Here is a 23,694-nt window from a genome sequence, read left to right on the forward strand (position 1 = left end):
GGAGTCACTCAGAGCAGTGATAGCGAACCAGGAAGAAGGGGACTATATGGTGTCCCGGGACATCAGGGATGCTTACCTCCATGTCCCAATTTGCCCTTCTCACCAAGGGTACCTCAGGTTCGTGGTACAGAACTGTCACTATCAGTTTCAGACGCTGCCGGTTGGATTGTCCACGGCACCCCGGGTCCTTACCAAGGTAATGGCCGAAATGATGATTCTTCTTCAAAGAAAATGGACGATCTCCTGATAGGGGCAAGGTCCAGAGAACAGTTGGAGGTCGGAGTAGCACTATCTCAAGTAGTTCTACGACAGCACGGGTGGATTCTAAATATTCCAAAACCGCAGCTGTTTCCGACGACACGTCTGCTGTTCCTAGGGATGATTCTGGACACAGTCCAGAAAAAGGTGTTTCTCCCGGAGAAGAAAGCCAGGGAGTTATCCGAGCTAGTCAGGAACCTCCTAAAACCAGGAAAAGTGTCAGTGCATCATTGCACAAGGGTCCTGGGAAAAATGGTGGCTTCTTACGAAGCGATTCCATTCGGTAGATTTCACGCAAGAACTTTTCAGTGGGATCTGCTGGAAAAATGGTCCGGATCGCATCTTCAGATGCATCAGCGGATAACCCTGTCTCCAAGGACAAGGGTGTTTCTTCTGCGGTGGCTGCAGAGTGCTCATCTACTAAAGGGCCGCAGATTCGGCATTCAGGACTGGGTCCTGGTGACCACGGATGCCAGCCTGAGAGGCTGGGGAGCAGTCACACAGGGAAAAAATTTCCAGGGAGTGTGATCAAGTCTGGAGACTTCTCTCCACATAAATATACTGGAGCTAAGGGCAATTTACAATGTTCTAAGCTTAGCAAGACCTCTGCTTCAAGGTCAGCCGGTATTGATCCAGTGGGACAACATCACGGCAGTCGCCCACGTAAACAGACAGGGCGGCACAAGAAGCAGGAGGGCAATGGCAGAGACTGCAGGGATTCTTCGCTGGGCGAAAAATCATGTGATAGCACTGTCAGCAGTGTTCATTCCGGGAGTGGACAACTGGGAAGCAGACTTCCTCAGCAGGCACGACCTCCACCCGGGAGAGTGGGGACTTCATCGGGAAGTATTCCACATGATTGTGAACCGTTGGGAAAGACCAAAGGTGGACATGATGGCGTCCCGCCTGAACAAAAAACTGGACAGGTATTGCGCCAGGTCAAGAGACCCTCAAGCAATATCTGTGGACGTTCTGGTAACACCGTGGGTGTACCAGTCGGTGTATGTGTTCCCTCCTCTGCTTCTCATAACCAAGGTACTGAGAATTATAAGACGTAGAGGAGTAAGAACTATACTCGTGGCTCCGGATTGGCCAAGAAGGACGTGGCACCCGGAACTTCAAGAAATGCTCACAGAGGACTCATGGCCTCTGCCGCTAAGAAGGGACTTGCTTCAGCAAGTACCAGGTCTGTTCCAAGACTTACCGCGGCTGCGTTTGACGGCATGGCGGTGGAACGCCAGATCCTAAGGGAAAAAGGCATTCCGGAAGAGGTCATTCCTACCCTGGTCAAAGCCAGGAAGGAGGTGACCGCAAAACATTATCACCACATGTGGCGAAAATATGTTGCGTGGTGTGAGGCCAGGAAGGCCCCACGAAGAAATTTCAACTCGGTCGATTCCTGCATTTCCTGCAAACAGGAGTGTCTATGGGCCTCAAATTGGGGTCCATTAAGGTTCAAATTTCGGCCCTGTCAATTTTCTTCCAGAAAGAATTGGCTTCAGTTCCTGAAGTCCAGAAGTTTGTCAAGGGAGTATTGCATATACAACCCCCTTTTTGTGCCTCCAGTGGCACTGTGGGATCTCAACGTAGTTCTGGGATTCCTCAAATCACATTTTAAACCGCTCAAATCTGTGGATTTGAAATATCTCACATGAAAAGTGACCATGCTGTTGGCCCTGGCCTCGGCCAGGCGAGTGTCAGAATTGGCGGCTTTGTCTCACAATAGCCATATCTGATTGTCCATTCGGACAGGGCAGAGCTGCGGACTCGTCCCCAGTTTCTTCCTAAGGTGGTGTCAGCGTTTCACCTGAACCAGCTAATTGTGGTACCTGCGGCTACTAGGGACTTGGAGGACTCCAAGTTGCTAGATGTTGTCAGGGCCCTGAAAATATAGGTTTCCAGGACGGCTGGAGTCAGGAAAACTGACTCGCTGTTATCCTGTATGCACCCAACAAACTGGGTGCTCTTGCTTCTAAGCAGACGATTGCTCGTTGGATTTGTAGCACATTTCAACTTGCACATTCTGTGGCAGGCCTGCCACAGCCTAAATCTGTCAAGGCCCATTCCACAAGGAAGGTGGGCTCATCCTGGGCGGCTGCCCGAGGGGTCTCGGCATTACAACTCTGCCGAGCAGCTACGTGGTCGGGGGAGAACACGTTTGTAAAATTCTACAAATTTGATACCTGGCTAAAGAGGACCTGGAGTTCTCTCATTCGGTGCTGCAGAGTCATCCGCACTCTCCCGCCCGTTTGGGAGCTTTGGTATAATCCCCATGGTCCTGACGGAGTCCCCAGCATCCACTAGGACGTCAGAGAAAATAAGATTTTACTTACCGATAAATCTATTTCTCGTAGTCCGTAGTGGATGCTGGGCGCCCATCCCAAGTGCGGATTGTCTGCAATACTTGTACATAGTTATTGTTACAAAAATCGGGTTATTATTGTTGTGAGCCATCTTTTCAGAGGCTCCGCTGTTATCATGCTGTTAACTGGGTTCAGATCACAGGTTGTACAGTGTGATTGGTGTGGCTGGTATGAGTCTTACCCGGGATTCAAAATCCTTCCTTATTGTGTACGCTCGTCCGGGCACAGTATCCTAACTGAGGCTTGGAGGAGGGTCATAGGGGGAGGAGCCAGTGCACACCACCTGATCCTAAAGCTTTTACTTTTGTGCCCTGTCTCCTGCGGAGCCGCTATTCCCCATGGTCCTGACGGAGTCCCCAGCATCCACTACGGACTACGAGAAATAGATTTATCGGTAAGTAAAATCTTATTATTGTTTATGTATATGGCGCCACAGAGGTTCCGCAGCGCCTAAAAAAATACAGCACAAGACAATGTAGGTCAAGTACATGGTATATACGGTAAGCATTGTTGCATAAGGGGACAGGACACTACAATAATCATTAGGGTGGCAGAAACCCAGGGTTAGATACCGATAAATAGAGTATGGAGTAGAAATAGTCTAAGAGAGGGAAAAGCACACGAGGGGAGGATGCCTTGCTCGTGAGAGGTTACTATTCCTATTCGTAGTTCTATCTTCGCTCGCCATGCTTCGGGCAAGGTGCCTCGTTCAGCTTCCTCTGTGTTTGGCACAGATTACTATTCCCAGTTGTAGTCCACATGGATGGTAAAGTATGAAAAAGTTGAAAATGTAAATAAAAACAAAACAACTTGTCAACCTTTTGTACCTGTTGACCTTTTACATGACGACCTTTTGACCATGTCGACTAATGCATGGCGACCATTATTGATTGACCTATTGCCTATCAACCTATAGACTGTATACCAATGGCACAACAACCCCCCCCCCCACACACACACACACACACACACACACACACACACACCCATCAGTGTCCTAATTCAGAGCACAACAGAGTTTAGGTCAGGGAAGCTGATTATTAGTACCCTTTGCTGCAGCTGATGTCACTCACTGAGATTGGTCTGACAATGCTGGGGGGGCCTAAGTTCCCGTCCTTGCAATTTTAGATTTCATCGCATGCGCCCCAGAGTACTGTTTGCATGGCGTTCTAAGGTGCAATTTCAGCTGTGATTTCAGACCTACATCACTGCTGGAGGTAGCTGGAACATGTGCAGAGTGGATTTCCTCATTCACAGCTGGAGGGTGCAGATAGACAGCATGAATGCATGGGATGTGCGTAGCGACAGCCCAGCTGGTTGCAGCCGCATCGCTTGCGACCATGAGAGGAGAGTACAGTTTCTCTGACGTCCTAAGTGGATGCTGGGACTCCGTAAGGACCATGGGGAATAGCGGCTCCGCAGGAGACTGGGCACAACTAAAAGAAAGCTTTAGACTAACTGGTGTGCACTGGCTCCTCCCACTATGACCCTCCTCCAGACTTCAGTTAGAATCTTGTGCCCGGCTGAGCTGGATGCACACTAGGGGCTCTCCTGAGCTCCTAGAAAGAAAGTATATTTTAGTTTTTTTATTTTACAGTGAGATCTGCTGGCAACAGACTCACTGCAGCGAGGGACTAAGGGGAGAAGAAGCGAACCTACCTGACTGGAGATAGCTTGGGCTTCTTAGGCTACTGGACACCATTAGCTCCAGAGGGATCGAACACAGGACCCGACCTCGATCGTTCGGTCCCGGAGCCGCGCAGCCGGCCCCCTTACAGAGCCAGAAGCAAGAAGTGTTCCGGAAAATCGGCGGCAGAAGACTTCTGTCTTCAACAAGGTAGCGCACAGCACTGCAGCTGTGCGCCATTGCTCCTCATGCACACCTCACACTCCGGTCACTGATGGGTGCAGGGCGCTTGGGGGGGGGGGGGGGGTGCCCTGAGGGCAATATAATACACCTTGGCTGGCAAATCTACACCATATATAGTCAGGAAGGCTATATAGGTGTAAAAATACCCCTGCCAGAATTCTAGAAAAAGCGGGAGAAGTCCGCCGGAAAAGGGGCGGGGCTATCTCCCTCAGCACACTGGCGCCATTTTTCCCTCACAGCTCCGCTGGAAGGACGCTCCCTGGCTCTCCCCTGCAGTGTCAAGCTACATAAGGGTAAAAAAGAGAGGGGGGGCACTAAATTTAGGCGCAGTATATATAATGTAAGCAGCTATAAAGGGAAAAAACACTCATTTATAGTGGGATCCCTGTGTTATATAGCGCTCTGGTGTGTGCTGGCATACTCTGTCTCCCCAAAGGGCTTTGTGGGGTCCTGTCCTCTGTCAGAGCATTCCCTGTGTGTATGCGGTGTGTCGGTACGGCTGTGTCGATATGTTTGATGAGGAGGCTTATGTGGAGGCGGAGCAGATGCCTATAAATGTGATGTCACCCCCTGCGGGGCCGACACCTGAGTGGATGGTTATGTGGAAGGAACTACGTGACAGTGTCGACTCCTTACATAAAAGGTTTGACGACATACCAAATATGGGACAGCCGGCTTCTCAGCCTGTGCCTGCCCAGGCGTCTCAAAAGCCATCAGGGGCTCTAAAACGCCCGCTACCTCAGATGGCAGACACAGATGTCGACACGGATACTGACTCCAGTGTCGACGACGATGAGACTAATGTAACTTCCAATAGGGCCACACGTTACATGATTGAGGCAATGAAAAATGTGTTGCACATTTCTGATGTTACCCCCGGTACCACAAAAAAGGGTATTATGTTTGGAGAGAAAAAACTACCAGTAGTTTTTCCTCCATCTGAGGAGTTAAATGAAGTGTGTGAAGAAGCGTGGGCTTCCCCCGATAAGAAACTAGTAATTTCTAAAAGGTTACTAATGACGTACCCTTTCCCGCCAGAGGATAGGTCAAGTTGGGAAACATCCCCTAGGGTGGATAAAGCGCTTACACGCTTGTCAAAGAAGGTGGCACTACCGTCTCCGGATACGGCCGCCCTAAAGGAACCTGCTGATAAAAAGCAGGAGGCTATCCTGAAGTCTGTATATACACACACAGGTATTATACTGAGACCAGCTATTGCTTCAGCATGGATGTGCAGTGCTGCAGCTGCGTGGTCAGATTCCCTGTCGGAAAATATTGATACCCTAGACAGGGACACTATATTGCTAACCGTAGAGCATATTAAAGACGCAGTCTTATACATGAGAGATGCACAGAGGGATATTTGCCGGCTGGCATCTAAAATAAGTGCAATGTCCATTTCTGCCAGGAGAGGATTATGGACTCGGCAGTGGACAGGTGATGCAGACTCAAAAAGGCACATGGAAGTTTTGCCTTATAAAGGTGAGGAGTTGTTCGGGGATGGTCTCTCGGACCTAGTTTCCACAGCAACTGCTGGGAAGTCTGCATTTTTACCCCATGTTCCCTCACAGCCAAAGAAAGCACCGTATTATCAGGTACAGTCCTTTCGGCCCCATAAGGGCAAGCGGGTTAAAGGCGCGTACTTTCTGCCCAGAGGCAGAGGTAGAGGGAAAAAGCTGCAGCGTACAGCCAGTTCCCAGGAGCAAAAGTCCTCCCCCGCTTCCTCTAAGTCCACCGCATGACGCTGGGGCTCCACAGGCGGAGCCAGGTACGGTGGGGGCCCGTCTCAAAAATTTCAGCGATCAGTGGGCTCGCTCACGGGTGGATCCCTGGATCTTTCAAGTAGTATCTCAGGGGTACAAGCTGGAATTCGAGACGTCTCCCCTCCGCCGTTTCCTCAAATCTGCCTTGCCAACAACTCCCTCAGGCAGGGAGGCAGTGATAGAGGCAATTCACAAGCTGTATTCCCAGCAGGTGATAGTAAAGGTGCCCCTACTTCAACAAGGACGGGGTTACTATTCCACAATGTTTGTGGTACCGAAACCGGACGGTTCGGTGAGACCCATTTTAAATTTGAAATCCTTGAACACATATATAAAAAAAATTCAAGTTTAAGATGGAATCGCTCAGGGCGGTTATTGCAAGCCTGGACGAGGGGGTTTACATGGTATCACTGGACATCAAGGATGCTTACCTGCATGTCCCCATTTACCATCCTCACCAGGAGTAGATTTGTGGTACAGGATTGTCATTACCAATTCCAGACGTTGCCGTTCGGTCTATCCCCGGCTCCGAGGGTCTTTACCAAGGTAATGGCCGAAATGATGATACTCCTTCGAAAGAAGGGAGTTTTAATTATCCCGTACTTGGACGATCTCCTGATAAAGGCGAGGTCCAGCGAGCAGTTGTTGGTCGGGGTAGCACTATCTCGGGAGGTGCTACAACAGCACGGCTGGATTCTAAATATTCCAAAGTCACAGCTGGTCCCTGCAACACGTCTACTGTTCCTGGGGATGGTTCTGGACACAGAACAGAAAAAAGTGTTTCTCCCGGAGGAGAAGGCCAAGGAGCTGTCATCTCTAGTCAGAGGCCTCCTAAAACCAAAACAGGTGTCGGTGCATCACTGCACGCGGATCCTGGGAAAGATGGTAGCTTCCTACGAAGCAATTCCATTCGGCAGGTTCCATGCAAGAACCTTTCAGTGGGACCTGTTGGACAAGTGGTCCGGATCGCATCTTCAGATGCATCGGCTGATAACCCTGTCTCCAAGGACCAGGGTGTCTCTGCTGTAGTGGCTGCAGAGTGCTCATCTTCAAGAGGGCCGCAGATTCGGCATACAGGACTGGGTCCTGGTGACCACGGATGCCAGCCTTCGAGGCTGGGGGGCAGTCACACAGGGAAGAAACTTCCAAGGACTATGGTCAAGTCAGGAGTCTTCCCTACACATAAATATTCTGGAACTGAGGGCCATTTACAATGCCCTAAGTCAGGCAAAACCCCTGCTTCAAAACCACCCGGTACTGATCCAGTCAGACAACATCACGGCGGTCGCCCATGTAAACCGACAGGGTGGCACGGGAAGCAGGACGGCGATGGCAGAAGCCACAAGGATTCTCCGATGGGCGGAAAATCACGTGTTAGCACTGTCAGCAGTGTTCATTCCGGGAGTGGACAACTGGGAAGCAGACTTCCTTAGTAGGCACGACCTCCACCCGGGAGAGTGGGGACTTCATCCAGAAGTCTTCCAACTGATTGTAAACCGTTGGGAAAGGCCACAGGTGGACATGATGGCGTCCTGCCTAAACAAAAAGCTAGAAAGATATTGCGCCAGGTCAAGAGACCCGCAGGCGATAGCTGTGGATGCTCTAGTGACACCGTGGATGTACCGGTCGGTTTATGTGTTCCCTCCTCTTCCTCTCATACCAAAGGTACTGAGGATAATAAGGAGAAGAGGAGTAAGAACTATACTCATTGTTCCGGATGGGCCAAGAAGAGCTTGGTACCCGGAACTTCAAGAAATGATCTCAGAGGACCCATGGCCTCTGCCGCTCAGACAGGACCTGCTGCAGCAGGGGCCCTGTCTGTTCCAAGACTTACCGCGGCTGCGTTTGACGGCATGGCGGTTGAACACCGGATCCTGAAGGAAAAGGGCATCCCGGAGGAAGTCATTCCTACGCTGATTAAAGCTAGGAAAGAAGTAACCGCAAACCATGATCACCGCATATGGCGAAAATATGTTGCGTGGTGTGAGGCCAGGAAGGCCCCAACAGAGGAATTTCAGCTGGGCCGTTTCCTGCACTTCGTACAGTCAGGGGTGACTATGTGCCTAAAATTGGGTTCCATTAAGGTCCAGATTTCGTCTCTATCGATTTTCTTCCTGAGAGAACTGGCTTCACTACCTGAAGTTCAAACTTTTGTTAAGGGAGTGCTGCATATTCAGCCCCCTTTTGTGCCTCCAGTGGCACCTTGGGATCTCAACGTGGTGTTGGATTTCCTAAAGTCACATTGGTTTGAGCCACTTAAAACCGTGTCATGTTGTTGGCCTTGGCTTCGGCCAGGCGTGTATCAGAATTGGCGGCTTTGTAATGTAAAAGCCCTTATCTGATTTTCCATATGGATAGGGCAGAATTGAGGACTCGTCCCCAATTTCTCCCTAAGGTGGTATCAGCTTTTCATCTGAACCAACCTATCGTGGTGCCTGCGGCTACTAAAGACTTGGAGGCTTCCAAGTTGTTGGACGTAGTCAGGGCCCTGAAAATATATGTTTCCAGGACAGCTGGAGTCAGAAAGACTGACTCGCTATTTATCCTGTATGCGCCCAACAAGTTGGGTGCACCTGCTTCAAAGCAGACTATTGCTCGCTGGATCTGTAGTACGATTCAGCTTGCACATTCTGCGGCTGGACTGCCGCATCCTAAATCAGTGAAAGCCCATTCCACGAGGAAGGTGGGCTCTTCTTGGGCGGCTGCCCGAGGGGTCTCGGCTCTACAACTTTGCCGAGCTGCTACTTGGTCGGGGTCAAACACATTTGCTAAATTCTACAAGTTTGACACCCTGGCTGAGGAGGACCTAGAGTTTGCCCATTTAGTGCTGCAGAGTCATCCGCACTCTCCCGCCCGTTTGGGAGCTTTGGTATAATCCCCATGGTCCTTACGGAGTCCCAGCATCCACTTAGGACGTCAGAGAAAATAAGAATTTACTCACCGGTAATTCTATTTCTCGTAGTCCGTAGTGGATGCTGGGCGCCCATCCCAAGTGCGGATTGTCTGCAATACTTGTATATAGTTATTGTTTAACTAAAGGGTTATTGGTGAGCCATCTGTTGAGAGGCTCAGTTGTTATCATACTGTTAACTGGGTATTGTATCACGAGTTATACGGTGTGATTGGTGTGGCTGGTATGAGTCTTACCCGGGATTCAAAATCCTTCCTTATTGTGTCAGCTCTTCCGGGCACAGTATCCTAACTAAAGTCTGGAGGAGGGTCATAGTGGGAGGAGCCAGTGCACACCAGTTAGTCTAAAGCTTTCTTTTAGTTGTGCCCAGTCTCCTGCGGAGCCACTATTCCCCATGGTCCTTACGGAGTCCCAGCATCCACTACGGACTACGAGAAATAGAATTACCGGTGAGTAAATTCTTATTTTTGACTTTCTGTGAATGGTGAATAGCTGTTCCTGTCTCTGTCACAGTGAGAATTAGTAGTTTGACAGGGGAGACTGAGAGCTGAGAGAGAGAACTCGCATACAGGGAAATTTTATTATAGTATAAAAAAAAGAATATATTAACAAACGTATTAAAAAGAGCTAGATAGAATTAACCCTTTCAGTAGAATCCTTCGTCAACAGCGAGATAGAGAATACGCTATAGAGTATTGCACTTGTTCTCTGTGGGGTCTCTTTCATGTGCCCCACTTCTGAAGTCTAACATAATATATATTATATATGTATAATATATTATTTTCTCTGACGTCCTAGTGGATGCTGGGAACTCCGTAAGGACCATGGGGAATAGCGGCTCCGCAGGAGACTGGGCACAAAAAGAAAGCTTTAGGACTACCTGGTGTGCACTGGCTCCTCCCCCTATGACCCTCCTCCAAGCCTCAGTTAGATTTTTGTGCCTGACCGAGCAGGGTGCAATCTAGGGGGCTCTCCTGAGCTTCTTAGATAAAAGTTAGTTTTAGGTTTTTTTATTTTCAGTGAGACCTGCTGGCAACAGGCTCACTGCATCGAGGGACTAAGGGGAGAAGAAGCGAACCTGCCTGCTTGCAGCCAGCTTGGGCTTCTTAGGCTACTGGACACCATTAGCTCCAGAGGGATCGAACACAGGCCCAGCCTCAGAGTCCGGTCCCAGAGCCGCGCCGCCGGCCCCCTTACAGAGCCAGAAGCAAGAAGAGGTCCGGAAAATCGGCGGCAGAAGACATCAGTCTTCATCAAGGTAGCGCACAGCACTGCAGCTGTGCGCCATTGCTCCTCATGCACACCTCACACTGCGGTCACTGATGGGTGCAGGGCGCTGGGGGGGGGGGGCGCCCTGAGCAGCAATATTAACACCTTGGCTGGCAAAAATACATCACATATAACCCCCAGGGCTATATGGATGTACATTAACCCCTGCCAGAATCCATAAAAATGCGGGAGAAAAGTACGCGAAAAAGGGGCGGAGCTATCTCCTTCAGCACACTGGCGCCATTTTTCCCTCACAGCTCCGTTGGAGGGAAGCTCCCTGGCTCTCCCCTGCAGTTAATACACTACAGAAAGGGTTAAAAAGAGAGGGGGGGCACAATTTAGGCGCAGTATACAATATATTTGCAGCTATAAGGGAAAACACTTTTTTATAGGTGCTATCACTGTGATATATAGCGCCCTGGTGTGTGCTGGCATACTCTCCTTCTGTCTCCCCAAAGGGCTTTGTGGGGTCCTGTCCTCTGTCAGAGCATTCCCTGTGTGTGTGCTGTGTGCCGGTACGGCTGTGTCGACAGGTATGTGGAGGATAATGAGGTGGAGGCGGAGCGAATGCCTGTAAATATGTTGTCACCCCCTGCGGGGTCGACACCGGTGTGGTTGAACTTATGGAAGGATTACGTGAAAGTGTCAACTCCTTACATAAAAGGTCGACGACACGGAACAGCCGGCTACTCAGCTTGTGCCTGTTCCAGCGTCTCAAATGTCATGGGGGGCTCTAAAATCGCCCGCTACCTCAGATAACAGACACAGATGTCGACACGGATACTGACTCCAGTGTCGACATAGATGAGACTGGTGTACCCTCCAAATAGGTCCACCCGTTACAGGATTGAGGCAATGAAAAATGTATTACACATTTATGATTATACCCCAGGTACCACATAAAAGGGTATTGTGTTTGGTGAGAGAAAACTATTAGTAGTTTGTCCTGCATCTGAGTAATTAAATGAGGTGTGTGAGGAAGAGTGGTCTTCCCCCGGTAAGAAATTGATAATTTCTACAACGGTTATTGGCAGCGTACCCTTTCCCGCCAGAGGATAGGTCACGCGGGGAAACACCCCATAGGGTAGATACAGCGCTTACACGCTTATCAGAAAAGGTGGCACTACCGTCTCCGGATACGGCCGCCCTGAAGGAACCTGCTGATAGAAAGCAGGTGGTTACCCTATAAGATATGGTCACACACTAGGGCATTATATTGCGACCAGCCGTTGCTTCGGCATGGATGTGCAGTGCTCCCGCTGCGTGGTCAGATTCCCTGTCGGAAAATAACTATGGATAGGGACAATATTTTGCTGAAAATAGAGCATATAAAAGACGTGGTCTTATACATGCGTGATGCACAGAGGGATATTTGCCGGCTGGCATCAAAAAATAAGCGCTAGGTCCATTGCCGCCAGACGGGGGTTATGGACTTGGCAATGGTCAGGCGATGCCGACTCGAATCGGCACATGGAAGTTGCCCTATAAGGGGGTAAAACTGTTTGGGGATAGTTTTTCAGACCTCGTTTCCACAGCTACTGCTGGGAAATCGATTTTCTCTGACGTCCTAGTGGATGCTGGGAACTCCATAAGGACCATGGGGAATAGCGGGCTCCGAAGGAGGCTGGGCACTCTAGAAAGATTTATGACTACCTGGTGTGCACTGGCTCCTCCCACTATGACCCTCCTCCAAGCCTCAGTTAGATCTTGTGCCCGGCCGAGGTTGGATGCACACTAGGGGCTCTCCTGAGCCCTTAGAAAGAAAGTATAGATTTAGTTTTTTTATTTTCAGTGAGACCTGCTGGCAACAGGTTCACTGCAGCGAGGGACTAAGGGGAGAAGAAGCGAACTCGCCTGCTTGCACCCGGATTGGGCTTCTTAGGCTACTGGACACCATTAGCTCCAGAGGGATCGACCGCAGGCCCAGTCCTTGGTGTTCGGTCCCGGAGCCGCGCCGCCGTCCCCCTTACAGAGCCAGAAGCAAGAAGAGGTCCGGAAAAACGGCGGCAGAAGACATCAGTCTTCACCAAGGTAGCGCACAGCACTGCAGCTGTGCGCCATTGCTCCTCATACACACTTCACACTCCGGTCACTGAGGGTGCAGGGCGCTTGGGGGGGGCGCCCTGAGCAGCAATAAAAACACCTTGGCTTGCAAAAATACCACAATATATAGCCCCAGAGGCTATATATGTGGTAAATACCCCTGCCAGAATCCAGAAAAAAGCGGGAGAATAGGCCGCGGAAAAGGGGCGGAGCTATCTCCCTCAGACACACTGGCGCCATTTTCTCTTCACAGTGCAACTGGAAGAAAGCTCCCCAGGCTCTCCCCTGTAGTTTTCAGGCTCAAAGGGTAAAAAAGAGAGGGGGGGCACTAAATTTAGGCGCAATATTGTATATACAAGCAGCTATGGGGGAAAATTCACTCAGTTATAGTGTTAATCCCCTCATTATATAGCGCTCTGGTGTGTGTTGGCATACTCTCTCTCTGTCTCCCCAAAGGGCTTTGTGGGTCCTGTCCTCAGTCAGAGCATTCCCTGTGTGTGTGCGGTGTGTCGGTACAGCTGTGTCGACATGTTTGAGGAGGAGGCTTATATAGTGACGGAGCAGATGCCGATAAATGTGATGTCGCCCCCTGTGGGGCCGACACCAGAGTGGATGGTTAGGTAAAAGGTATTAACCGACAGTGTCAACTCCTTACATAAAAGGGTGGATGACGTAACAGCTGTGGGACAGCCGGCTTCTCAGCCCGTGCCTGCCCAGGCGTCTCAAAGGCCATCAGGGGCTCAAAAACGCCCGCTCATTCAGATGGCAGACACAGATGTCGACACGGAGTCTGACTCCAGTGTCGACAAGGTTGAGACATATACACAATCCACTAGGAACATCCTTGACTTGATCCCGGCAATAAAAAGAATGTGTTACACATTTCTGACATTAACCTCTAAAAATGGGGTTTTTCTGTTTGGGGAGAAAAAGCAGGCAGTGTTTTGTTCCCCCATCAGATGAATGAATGAAGTGTGTGAAAAGCGTGGGTTCCCCCTGATAAGAAACTGGTAATTTCTAAAAAGTTACTGATGGCGTACCTTTTCCCGCCAGAGGATAAGTTACGCTGGGAGATATCCCCTAGGGTGGATAAGGCGCTCACACTGTTGTCAAAATAGGTGGCACTGCCGTTTTAGGAACGGCCACTTTGAAGGTACCTGTTGATAAAAAGCAGGAGGCTATCCTGAAGTCTGTATTTACACACTCAGGTACTAGACTGAAACCTGCAGAGCGTGCTGCTGCAGCGTGGTCGGTGACCCTGTCAAACATACTAGTTTGCTAACATGAGAACATATTAAAGACGTCGTCTTATATATGAGGGATGCACAGAGGGATATTTTGCCGGCTGGCATCCAAAATGAATGTAATGTCCATTCTGTCAGGAGGGTATTAGAGACCTGTCACTGGACAGGTGATGCTGAACTTAAAAGGCGCATAGAAATTCTGCCTTATAAGGGTGAGAAAAAAAGGAGGGGAGTATGCTTTGCGCTTGAAACAATATATCAAAAATTAAATGTGCAGTCGGACAAAGAAGATAGACTCAGTACAACTTCAAAATGATAATAAAAAAACACTTTTATGGTATCAATTAAAGCAGAGTATGCCACATATAGAATGAATTAAAATAATGACAGTTTTACAATTTGTTAGATAAACTAAACTGAAAATAAAAATAAACATAAGAATAAAAATAAAACTGTTAAATGATTATATTCAAATGGTGATAATAAAAAAATCACAACACTGGCGTCCCAGTGTATTATTTTGGGTTTGTAATTCCCGCAGGGATAATTGACAGTCTCACAGTCTCAGATATTAATATAGTTCTTTAAAGGAAAGGTGCAATCTGTAATTAATGCTCCCGTGCTGGTTCCTGCGTTAGTGTAGAAACAGGGTCCTCATTAGATGAAATACACGAGGAGTAATAATGTGTGCTTTATTTCCTGTTATAATTACAGCTGGTAGTTGCCGTCTTTCCCGGTAAGGTTTTGTTAATTATAAATATAGCAGCAATGTTCAATTTAGATGGATTTAGCCGCCGTGAACAAACTACTGGGAACAGGTGTTAGGCCCCACAGCGGGGGTCACACAGAACTCACCCGACCAGTGTTTGTACAGCCGTGCGGCAATGATGAATCCAGCGTGCGGCAAAAAGCTGTGACCGAAGCTGTCACGGTTATGCTGAGCTGCGGACTGGGTCCTTTCGGCGGGTATCACCAAGTGAGAAGTGTATCGAGAGTGGGCGTCTCGAGAGTGGACGCCCACTCTCGATACACTTCTCACTTGGTGATACCCGCCGAAAGGACCCAGTCCGCAGCTCAGCATAACCGTGACAGCTTCGGTCACAGCTTTTTGCCGCACGCTGGATTCATCATTGCCGCACGGCTGTACAAACACTGGTCGGGTGAGTTCTGTGTGACCCCCGCTGTGGGGCCTAACACCTGTTCCCAGTAGTTTGTTCACGGCGGCTAAATCCATCTAAATTGAACATTGCTGCTATATTTATAATTAACAAAACCTTACCGGGAAAGACGGCAACTACCAGCTGTAATTATAACAGGAAATAAAGCACACATTATTACTCCTCGTGTATTTCATCTAATGAGGACCCTGTTTCTACACTAACGCAGGAACCAGCACGGGAGCATTAATTACAGATTGCACCTTTCCTTTAAAGAACTATATTAATATCTGAGACTGTGAGACTGTCAATTATCCCTGCGGGAATTACAAACCCAAAATAATACACTGGGACGCCAGTGTTGTGATTTTTTTATTATCACCATTTGAATATAATCATTTAACAGTTTATTTTTATTCTTATGTTTATTTTTATTTTCAGTTTAGTTTATCTAACAAATTGTAAAACTGTCATTATTTTAATTCATTCTATATGTGGCATACTCTGCTTTAATTGATACCATAAAAGTGTTTTTTTATTATCATTTTGAAGTTGTACTGAGTCTATCTTCTTTGTCCGACTGCACATTTAATTTTTGATATATTGTTTCAAGCGCAAAGCATACTCCCCTCCTTTTTTTCTCTCTAGATTTTAACGTTGCAACCTGGCAAGTTGTTTATGCTTAGCTGCTGAAACATCTCAAATATATAACTATTTACACTATTACAGCGCCGGGTTATCACAAACGGTCTCCGTTTTGTGATCTCTTTCTTTTCTTATAAGGGTGAGGAATTATTTGGGGTTGGTCTCTGGGACCTCGTATCCGCAGCAACAGCTGGGAAGAAATATTTTTACCTCAGTTTTCCTCACAGACTAAGAAAGCACTGTATTATCAGGTACAGTCCTTTCGGCTTCAGAAAAGCAAGCGGGTCAAAGGCGCTTCCTTTCTGTACAAAGACAAGGGAAGAGGGAAAAAGCTGCACCAGTCAGCCTGTTCCCAGAATCATAATTCTTCTCTCGCCTCCTCTGAGTCCACAGCATGACGCGGGGGCTCCACAGGTGTAGCCAGGTACGGTGGGGGGCCGTCTCAAAAATTTCAGCGATCAGTGGGCTCGCTCACAGGTGGATCCCTGTTTCATTCAAGTAGTATTTCAGGGGTACAAGCTGGAATTCGAGATGTCTTCCCCCCGCCGTTTCCTCAAATATGCCTTGCCGACAACTCCCTCAGGCAGGGAGGCTGTGCTAGAGGCAATTAATAAGCTGTATTCCCAGCAGGTAATACTTAAGGTGCCCCTACTTCAACAAGGACGGGGTTACTATTCCACACGGTTTGGGGTACCGAAACCGCATGGTTCGGTGTGACCCTTCTTTATATTTAAAATCCTTGAACACATGCATAAAAAATTCAAGTTCAAGATGGAATCGCTCAGGGCGGTTATTGCAAGCCTGGACGAGGGGGATTACATGGTATCCCGGGACATCAAGGATGCTTACCTGCATGTCCCTATTTACTATCCTCGTCAGGAGTACCTCAGATTTGTGGTACAGGATTACCATTACCAAGTCCAGACTCTGCCGTTTGGACTGTACATGGCACCGAGGGTGTTACCAAGGTAATGGCCGGAATGATGATACTCCTTCAAAAAAAGGGGAGTTTTAATTATCCCGTACTTGGACAATCTCCTTATAAGGGCGAGGTCCAAGGAGCAGTTGCTAGTCGGGGTAGCACTATTTTGGAAAGTGCTACAACAGCACGGTTGGATTCTAAACAGTCCAGAGTCACAGCTGGTTCCTACGACACGTCTACTGTTCCTGGGGATGGTTCTGGACACAGACCAGAAATAAGTGTTTCTCCCGGTGGAGAAAGCCAAGGAGCTGTCATCTCTAGTCAGAGACCTCCTGAAGCCAAAACAGTTATCGGTGCATCATTGCACGCGAGTCCTGGGAAAAATGTTAGCTTCCTACGAAGCAATCCCATTCGGCAGGTTCCATGCAAGAACTTTTCAGGGGGACCTGTTAGACAAGTGGTCCGGGTCGCATCTTCAGATGCATTAGGCTGATAACCCTGTCTCCAAGGACCAGGTTATCTCTACTGTAGTGGCTGCAGAGTGCCCATCTTCAAGAGGGCCGCAGGTTCGACATACAGGACTAGGTCCTAGTGACCATGGATGCCAGCCTTTGAGGCTGGGGGGCAGTCACACAGGGAAGAAACTTCCAGGGACTTTGGTCAAGTCAGGTGACTTCCCTACATAAATATTCTGGAACAGAGGGCCATTTACAATGCCCTGAGTCAGGCAAGGCCTCTGCTTCAAAACCAGCCGGTCCTGATCCAATCAGGCAACATCACGGCAGTCGCCCATGTAAACCAACAGGGCGGCACAAGAAGCATGATGGCGATGGCAGAAGCCACAAGGATTCTCCGATGGGCGGAAAATCATGTGTTAGCACTGTCAGCAGTGTTCATTCCCGGAGTGGACAACTGGGAAGTAGATCTTCTCAGCAGACACGACTTCCACCCGAGAGTGTGGGGACTTCATCCAGAAGTCTTCCAAAGGATTGTACACCATTGGGAAAGGCCACAGGTGGACATGAAGGCGTCCCGCCTCAACAAAAAGCTATAAAAGATATTGCGCCAGGTCAAGGGACCTTCAGGCGATAGCTGTGGACGCTCTGGTAACACCGTGGGTGTACCAGTCGTTTTATGTGTTCCCCCCCTCTGCCTCTCATACCAAAGGTACTGAGAATAATAAAAAGGCGAGGAGTAAGAACGATACTCGTGGTTCCGGATTGGCCAAGAAGAGCCTGGTACCCAGAACTTCAAGAAAATATATCAGAGGACCCATGGCCTCTGCCGCTCAGACAGGACCTGCTGCAGCAGGGGCCCTGTCTGTTCCAAGACTTACCGCGGCTATGTTTTGATGGCATGGCGGTTGAACGCCGGATCCTAAAGGAAAAGGGCATTCCGGAGGAAGTCATTCCTACGCTGATTCAAGCCAGGAAAGATGTAACTGCAAAACATTATCACCGCATATGGCGGAAATATGTTGCTTGGTGTGAGGCCAAAAAAGGCCCCAACAGAGGAATTTCAACTAGGTCGATTTCTGCATTTCCTACAAGCAGGAGTGTCTATGGGCCTAAAATTAGGCTCCATTAAGATACAGATCTCGGCTCTGTCAATTTTCTTCCAGAAAGCATTAGCTTCAGTACCTGAAGTTCAGACATGGTAAAAGGAGTGCTGCATATTCAGCCCCGGTTGTGCCTCCAGTGGCACCTTGGGATCTCAACGTGGTGTTGAGTTTCTTAAAATCACATTGGTTTGAACCACTAAAAACCGTGGATCTAAAATATTTCACGTTGAAAGTGGACATGTTATTGGCCTTGGTTTCGGCCAGGCGTGTATCAGAATTGGCGGCTTTGTCATGTAAAAGTCCTTATCTGATTTTCCATATGGATAGGGCAGAATTGAGGACTCGTCCCCAGTTTCTCCCTAAGGTGGTATCAGCTTTTCACTTGAACCAACCTATTGTGGTGCCTGCGGCTACTAGGGACTTGGAGGATTCCAAGTTACTGGACGTAGTCAGGGCCTTGAAAAATTATGTTTCCAGGACGGCTAGAGTCAGGAAAATTGACTCGCTATTTATCCTGTATGCACCCAACAGGCTGGGTGCTCCTGCTTCTAAGCAGACTATCGCTCGCTGGATCTGTGACACGATTCAGCAGGCGCATTCTGCGGCTGGACTGCCGCATCTTAAATTAGTGAAAGCCCATTCCACAGGGAAGGTGGGCTCATCTTGGGCGGCTACCCGAGGGGTCTCGGCTTTACAACTTTGCCGAGCTGTTACTTGGTCAGGGGCAAACACGTTTGCAAAATTCTACAAAATTGATACCCTGGCTGAGGAGGACCTGAAGTTCTCTCATTCGGTGCTGCAGAGTCACCCGCACTCTCCCGTCCGTTTGGGAGCTTTGGTATAATCCCCATGGTCCTTACGGAGTTCCCAGCATCCACTAGGACGTCAGAGAAAATAAGATTTTACTCACCGGTAAATCTTTTTCTCGTAGTCCGTAGTGGATGCTGGGCGCCCATCCCAAGTGCGGATTGTCTGCAATACTTGTATATAGTTATTGCCTAACTAAAGGGTTATTGTTGAGCCATCTGTTGAGAGGCTCAGTTATATTCATACTGTTAACTGGGTTTAGTATCACGAGTTATACGGTGTGATTGGTGTGGCTGGTATGAGTCTTACCCGGGATTCAAAATCCTTCCTTATTATGTCAGCTCGTCCGGGCACAGTGTCCTAACTGAGGCTTGGAGGAGGGTCATAGTGGGAGGAGCCAGTGCACACCAGGTAGTCATAAATCTTTCTAGAGTGCCCAGCCTCCTTCGGAGCCCGCTATTCCCCATGGTCCTTACGGAGTTCCCAGCATCCACTACGGACTACGAGAAATAGATTTACCGGTGAGTAAAATCTTATTTTTTTGCCACAGGCTACCCCACAACAAAAGAAAGCACCGAATCATCAAGTACAGTCCTTTCGGCCCCAGAAAAAGCAAGAGGGCTAGAGGCTCATCCTTTCTGCCGAGAGGCAAAGGTAGAGGAAAACGCTGCAACACACAGCTAGTTCCCAAGAGCAGAAGTCCTCCCTGCGTCCGGTAGGTCCACAGCATGGTGCTGGGGCTGCTCAGGCGGACCCGGGTACGGTGGGGGCCCGTCTCAGATATTTCAGCGGACAGTGGGCTCTCTCACATGGATCCCTGGGTCCTTCAAGTAGTATCTCAGGGGCACAGGCTGGAGTTCGAGACGTTCTTCCCCCCGCCGTTTCCTAAAATCTGCCTTACCGGCACCTCCCTCTGCCAGGGAGACGGTGTTGGTGGATATTCAACACTATAATCACAACAAGTGATTGTCAAGGTGCCCCTCCTTCAGCAAGGAAGGGGTTACTATTCCACAGTGGTTGTGGTACCGAAACGGTTCGGTGAGACCCATCTTGAAATTAAAATACTTGAACTTTTATATCAGAAGATTCAAGTTCAAGATGGAATCGCTCAGGGCGGTTATTACGAGCCTGGACGAGGGGGATTACAGGGTCTCCCTGGACATCAAGGATGCGTACCTGCATGTCCCCATTTACCCCCCTCACCAGGAGTACCTCAGATATGTGGTACAGGACTGTCACTATCAGTTCCAGACGCGGCCGTTGGAGTTGTCCACGGCATCGAAGGTCTTTACCTAGGTAATGGCCGAAGTGACGATACTCCTTCGCAAGAAGGAAGTTTTTATTATCCCATACTTGGACGATCTCCTGATAAAGGCGAGGTCCAAAGAACAGTTGGTAGTGGGGGTAGCACTCTCTCGGGAAGTGCTACAACAGCACGACTGGGTTCTCAATATTCCAAAGTCACAGCTGGTCCCGACGACACGTCTTCTGTTCCTGGGAATGTTTCTGAACGCAGACCAGAAAAGAGTGTTTCTTCCTGTGGTAAAAGCCGAGGAGTTGTCATCTCTAGTCAGTCATCCTAAAACCAGGACAGGTGTCGGTACATCAATGCACACGAGTCCTGGGAAAAATGGTAGCTTCGTACGAAGCATAATTCCATTCGGAAGACTCCACGCAAGGACGTTCCAGTGGGACCTGTGGGACTAATGGTCCGGGTCCCATCTACAGATACAACAGCGGATAACCCTGTCAGCAAGAAACAGGGTGTCGCTGCTGTGGTGGCTGCAGAGGGCTCATCTACTAGAGGGCCGCAGATTCGGAATACAGGACTGGGTCCTGGTGACCACGGATACCAGCCTTCGGGGCTGGGGTGCAGTCACACAGGGAAGAAATTTCCAAGGAGATTTCGCTTCACATAAATATTCTGCAGCTAAGGGCCATTTACAATGCCCTAAGCCAAGCAAGGCCCCTGCTTCGGAACCAGCCGGTACTGATCCAATCAGACGACATCACGGCGGTCGCCCATGTAAACAGACAGGGCGGCACAAGAAGCAGGATGGCGATGGCAGAAGCCACAAGGATTCTCCGATGGGCGACCTACACCCAGGAGAATGGGGACTTCATCCAGAAGTTTTCCAAATGCGGGTAAACCGTTGGGAATGACCACGGGTGGACATGATGGCGTCCCGCCTCAACAAGAAGTTGAAAAGATATTGCGCCAGGTAAAGGGACCCTCAGGCGATTGCTGGGGACGCTCTAGTGACACCGTGGGTGTACCAGTCGGTTTATGTGTCTCCTCCTCTACTTCTCATACCCAAGGTACTGAGAATAATAAGAAGGCGAGGAGTGAAAACCATACTCGGGGTTCCGGATTGGCCATGAAGAGCTTGGTACCCGGAACTTCAAGAGATGCTGGCAGAGGACCCTTGGCCTCTGCCGCTCAGACAAGACCTGCTGCAGCAGGGACCCTGTCTGTTCCAAGACTTACCGCGGCTGCGTTTGACGGCATGGCGGTAGAACACCGGATCCTAAAGGAAAAGGGTATTCCGAAGGAAGTCATCCCTACCCTGATCATAGCCAGGAAGGATGTCACCGCAAGACATTATCGCCGCGTTTGGCGAAAATTTGTTGCTTGGTGGGAGGCCATGAAGGCCCCGACGGAGGAATTTCAACTATGTCGATTCCTGCACTTCCTGCAAGCAGGGGTGACGTTTGGGCCTCAAATTGGGGTCCATCAAGGTCCAGATTTCGGCTCTGTCGATTTTCTTCCAGAAAGAACTGGCTTCACTGCCTGAAGTTCAGACTTTGGTTAATGGAGTACTACATAATCAGCCTCCTTTTGTGCCTCCTGTGACACTTTTTGGATCTCAACGTGGTGTTGGATTTCCTAAAGTCGCATGGGTTGAGCCACTTAAAACCATGGAGCTAAAGTATCTCGCGTGGAAAGTGGTCATGCTGTTGGCCTTGGCCAGGCGTGTGTCAGAATTGGCGGCTTTGTCATGTAAAAGGCCTTATCTGATTTTCTATATGGATTGGGCAGAGTTGAGGACTCGTCCTCAGTTTCTCCCGAAGGTGGTCTCAGGTTTTCACTTGAACCAACCTATTGTGGTGCCTGCGGCTACTGGGGACTTGGAGGATTCCAAGTTGCTGGACGTAGTCAGGGCCCTGAAAATTTTATTTTTCCAGGACAGCTGGAGTCAGGAAAACTGACTCGCTGTTTATCCTGATGGCACCCAACAAGCTGGGTGCTCCTGCTTCTAAGCAGTCTATTGCGCGCTGGATTTGTAGCACTATTCAGCTGGCGCATTCTGCGGTAGGATTACCGCAGCCTAAATCAATAAAAGCCCATTCCACAAGGACGGTGGGCTCATCTTGGGCGGCTGCCCGAGGGGTCTCGGCTTCACAATTTTGCCGAGCAGCTACTTGGTCAGGGGCAAACACGTTTGCAAAATTCTATGAATTTGATACCCTGGCTGAGGAGGACCTGGAGTTCTCTCATTCGGTGCTGCAGAGTCATCCGCACTCTCCCGCCCGTTTGGGAGCTTTGGTATAATCCCCATGGTCCTTACGGAGTTCCCAGCATCCACTAGGACGTCAGAGAAAATAAGAATTTACTTACCGATAATTCTATTTCTCGTAGTCCGTAGTGGATGCTGGGCGCCCATCCCAAGTGCGGATTGTCTGCAATACTTGTACATAGTTATTGTTAACTAATCGGGTTCTTGTTGTGAGCCATCTATTCAGAGGCTCCTCTGTTATCATGCTGTTAACTGGGTTTCATATCACAAGTTGTACGGTGTGATTGGTGTGGCTGGTATGAGTCTTACCCGGGATTCAAAATCCTTCCTTATTGTGTACGCTCGTCCGGGCACAGTATCCTAACTGAGGCTTGGAGGAGGGTCATAGGGGGAGGAGTCAGTGCACACCAGGTAGTCCTAAAGCTTTCTTTTTGTGCCCAGTCTCCTGCGGAGCCGCTATTCCCCATGGTCCTTACGGAGTTCCCAGCATCCACTACGGACTACGAGAAATAGAATTATCGGTAAGTAAATTCTTATTATTACTGCTTGGTCTCTAATTGAGTTGATATGTTTGGGGATGTTAATTAATTTGCATGAAAGATAGCTTTTATAAACAAAATATATATATATATATATATATATATGTATTTTTCAATCCTGATTGCTGATCTTTAGGAAGTATTGGGTATAATAATAAGCATAGCGACAATGTTGGGCTAGCAAGGGAGATCCAGCCTCTCCCTGTACAAAGTGGCACCTGTGCAGTTTGAGTCAGTGAAAATACTTATTATCAAACAAATTACGGGACGGCCAGTATCCTTTTTTCTTTCCATTTAGAAACTATATGCTGCTATGCATGAGCCTGATGGTGTAGCTGGGGTCAGTGCCATTCGTAAGAAAGAAGCATCGCTGAGAGAGCAGATCTTGGAACATGAGAGCATTGGTTTGCTGAGAGATGCCACTGCCTGTTATGACCGAGCCATTCAGCTCAAGCCAGAGGAGGTGAGCAGCGCAGTACTTATTAGCCCCAACTGCTTGTAGGAATCACTTGCTACATACATATGCGTCCTCTTACATCTTTGCTCTGTGCACTATAAATCATAACGCGTGAGTGCCGTGTGATTCGGTAGCGCCAAGTGTCTTTTTCGTGGTTTTTCCACGAAAATGCGTCTTAGACGCAATGTAATGCAATTGGACACCCAAGCAGCTTCTGCTGATTAAAGTGATATGCGGCATGCCTGTATTCTGTGTGCGACTGCGGCTGTATCTGCATCCGAAATGCCACATTACAGTGTTTTCTAGGAAAACACTGAAGCATAATCTTTGTATGCAAATACAGTGGCAATCACACACAGAATATAGG

The 23,694-nt window shown here is 48.9% G+C and overlaps 1 protein-coding gene across 2 annotated transcripts in view; it reads left to right on the forward strand.

The window, feature by feature from the left end:
• Positions 1-23,694, forward strand: part of ATR (ATR serine/threonine kinase) — a 449,883-nt gene that overhangs the window by 316,066 nt on the left and 110,123 nt on the right. For both annotated transcript variants that reach the window (XM_063915996.1, XM_063915997.1), the window contains exon 29: positions 23,169-23,333. In XM_063915996.1, the coding sequence (XP_063772066.1) occupies positions 23,169-23,333 (165 nt within the window). The remainder of the gene's footprint in view (positions 1-23,168; positions 23,334-23,694) is intronic.

This window comes from Pseudophryne corroboree, chromosome 4 (genome assembly GCF_028390025.1).
Source record: "Pseudophryne corroboree isolate aPseCor3 chromosome 4, aPseCor3.hap2, whole genome shotgun sequence".
Taxonomy (NCBI): domain Eukaryota; kingdom Metazoa; phylum Chordata; class Amphibia; order Anura; family Myobatrachidae; genus Pseudophryne; species Pseudophryne corroboree.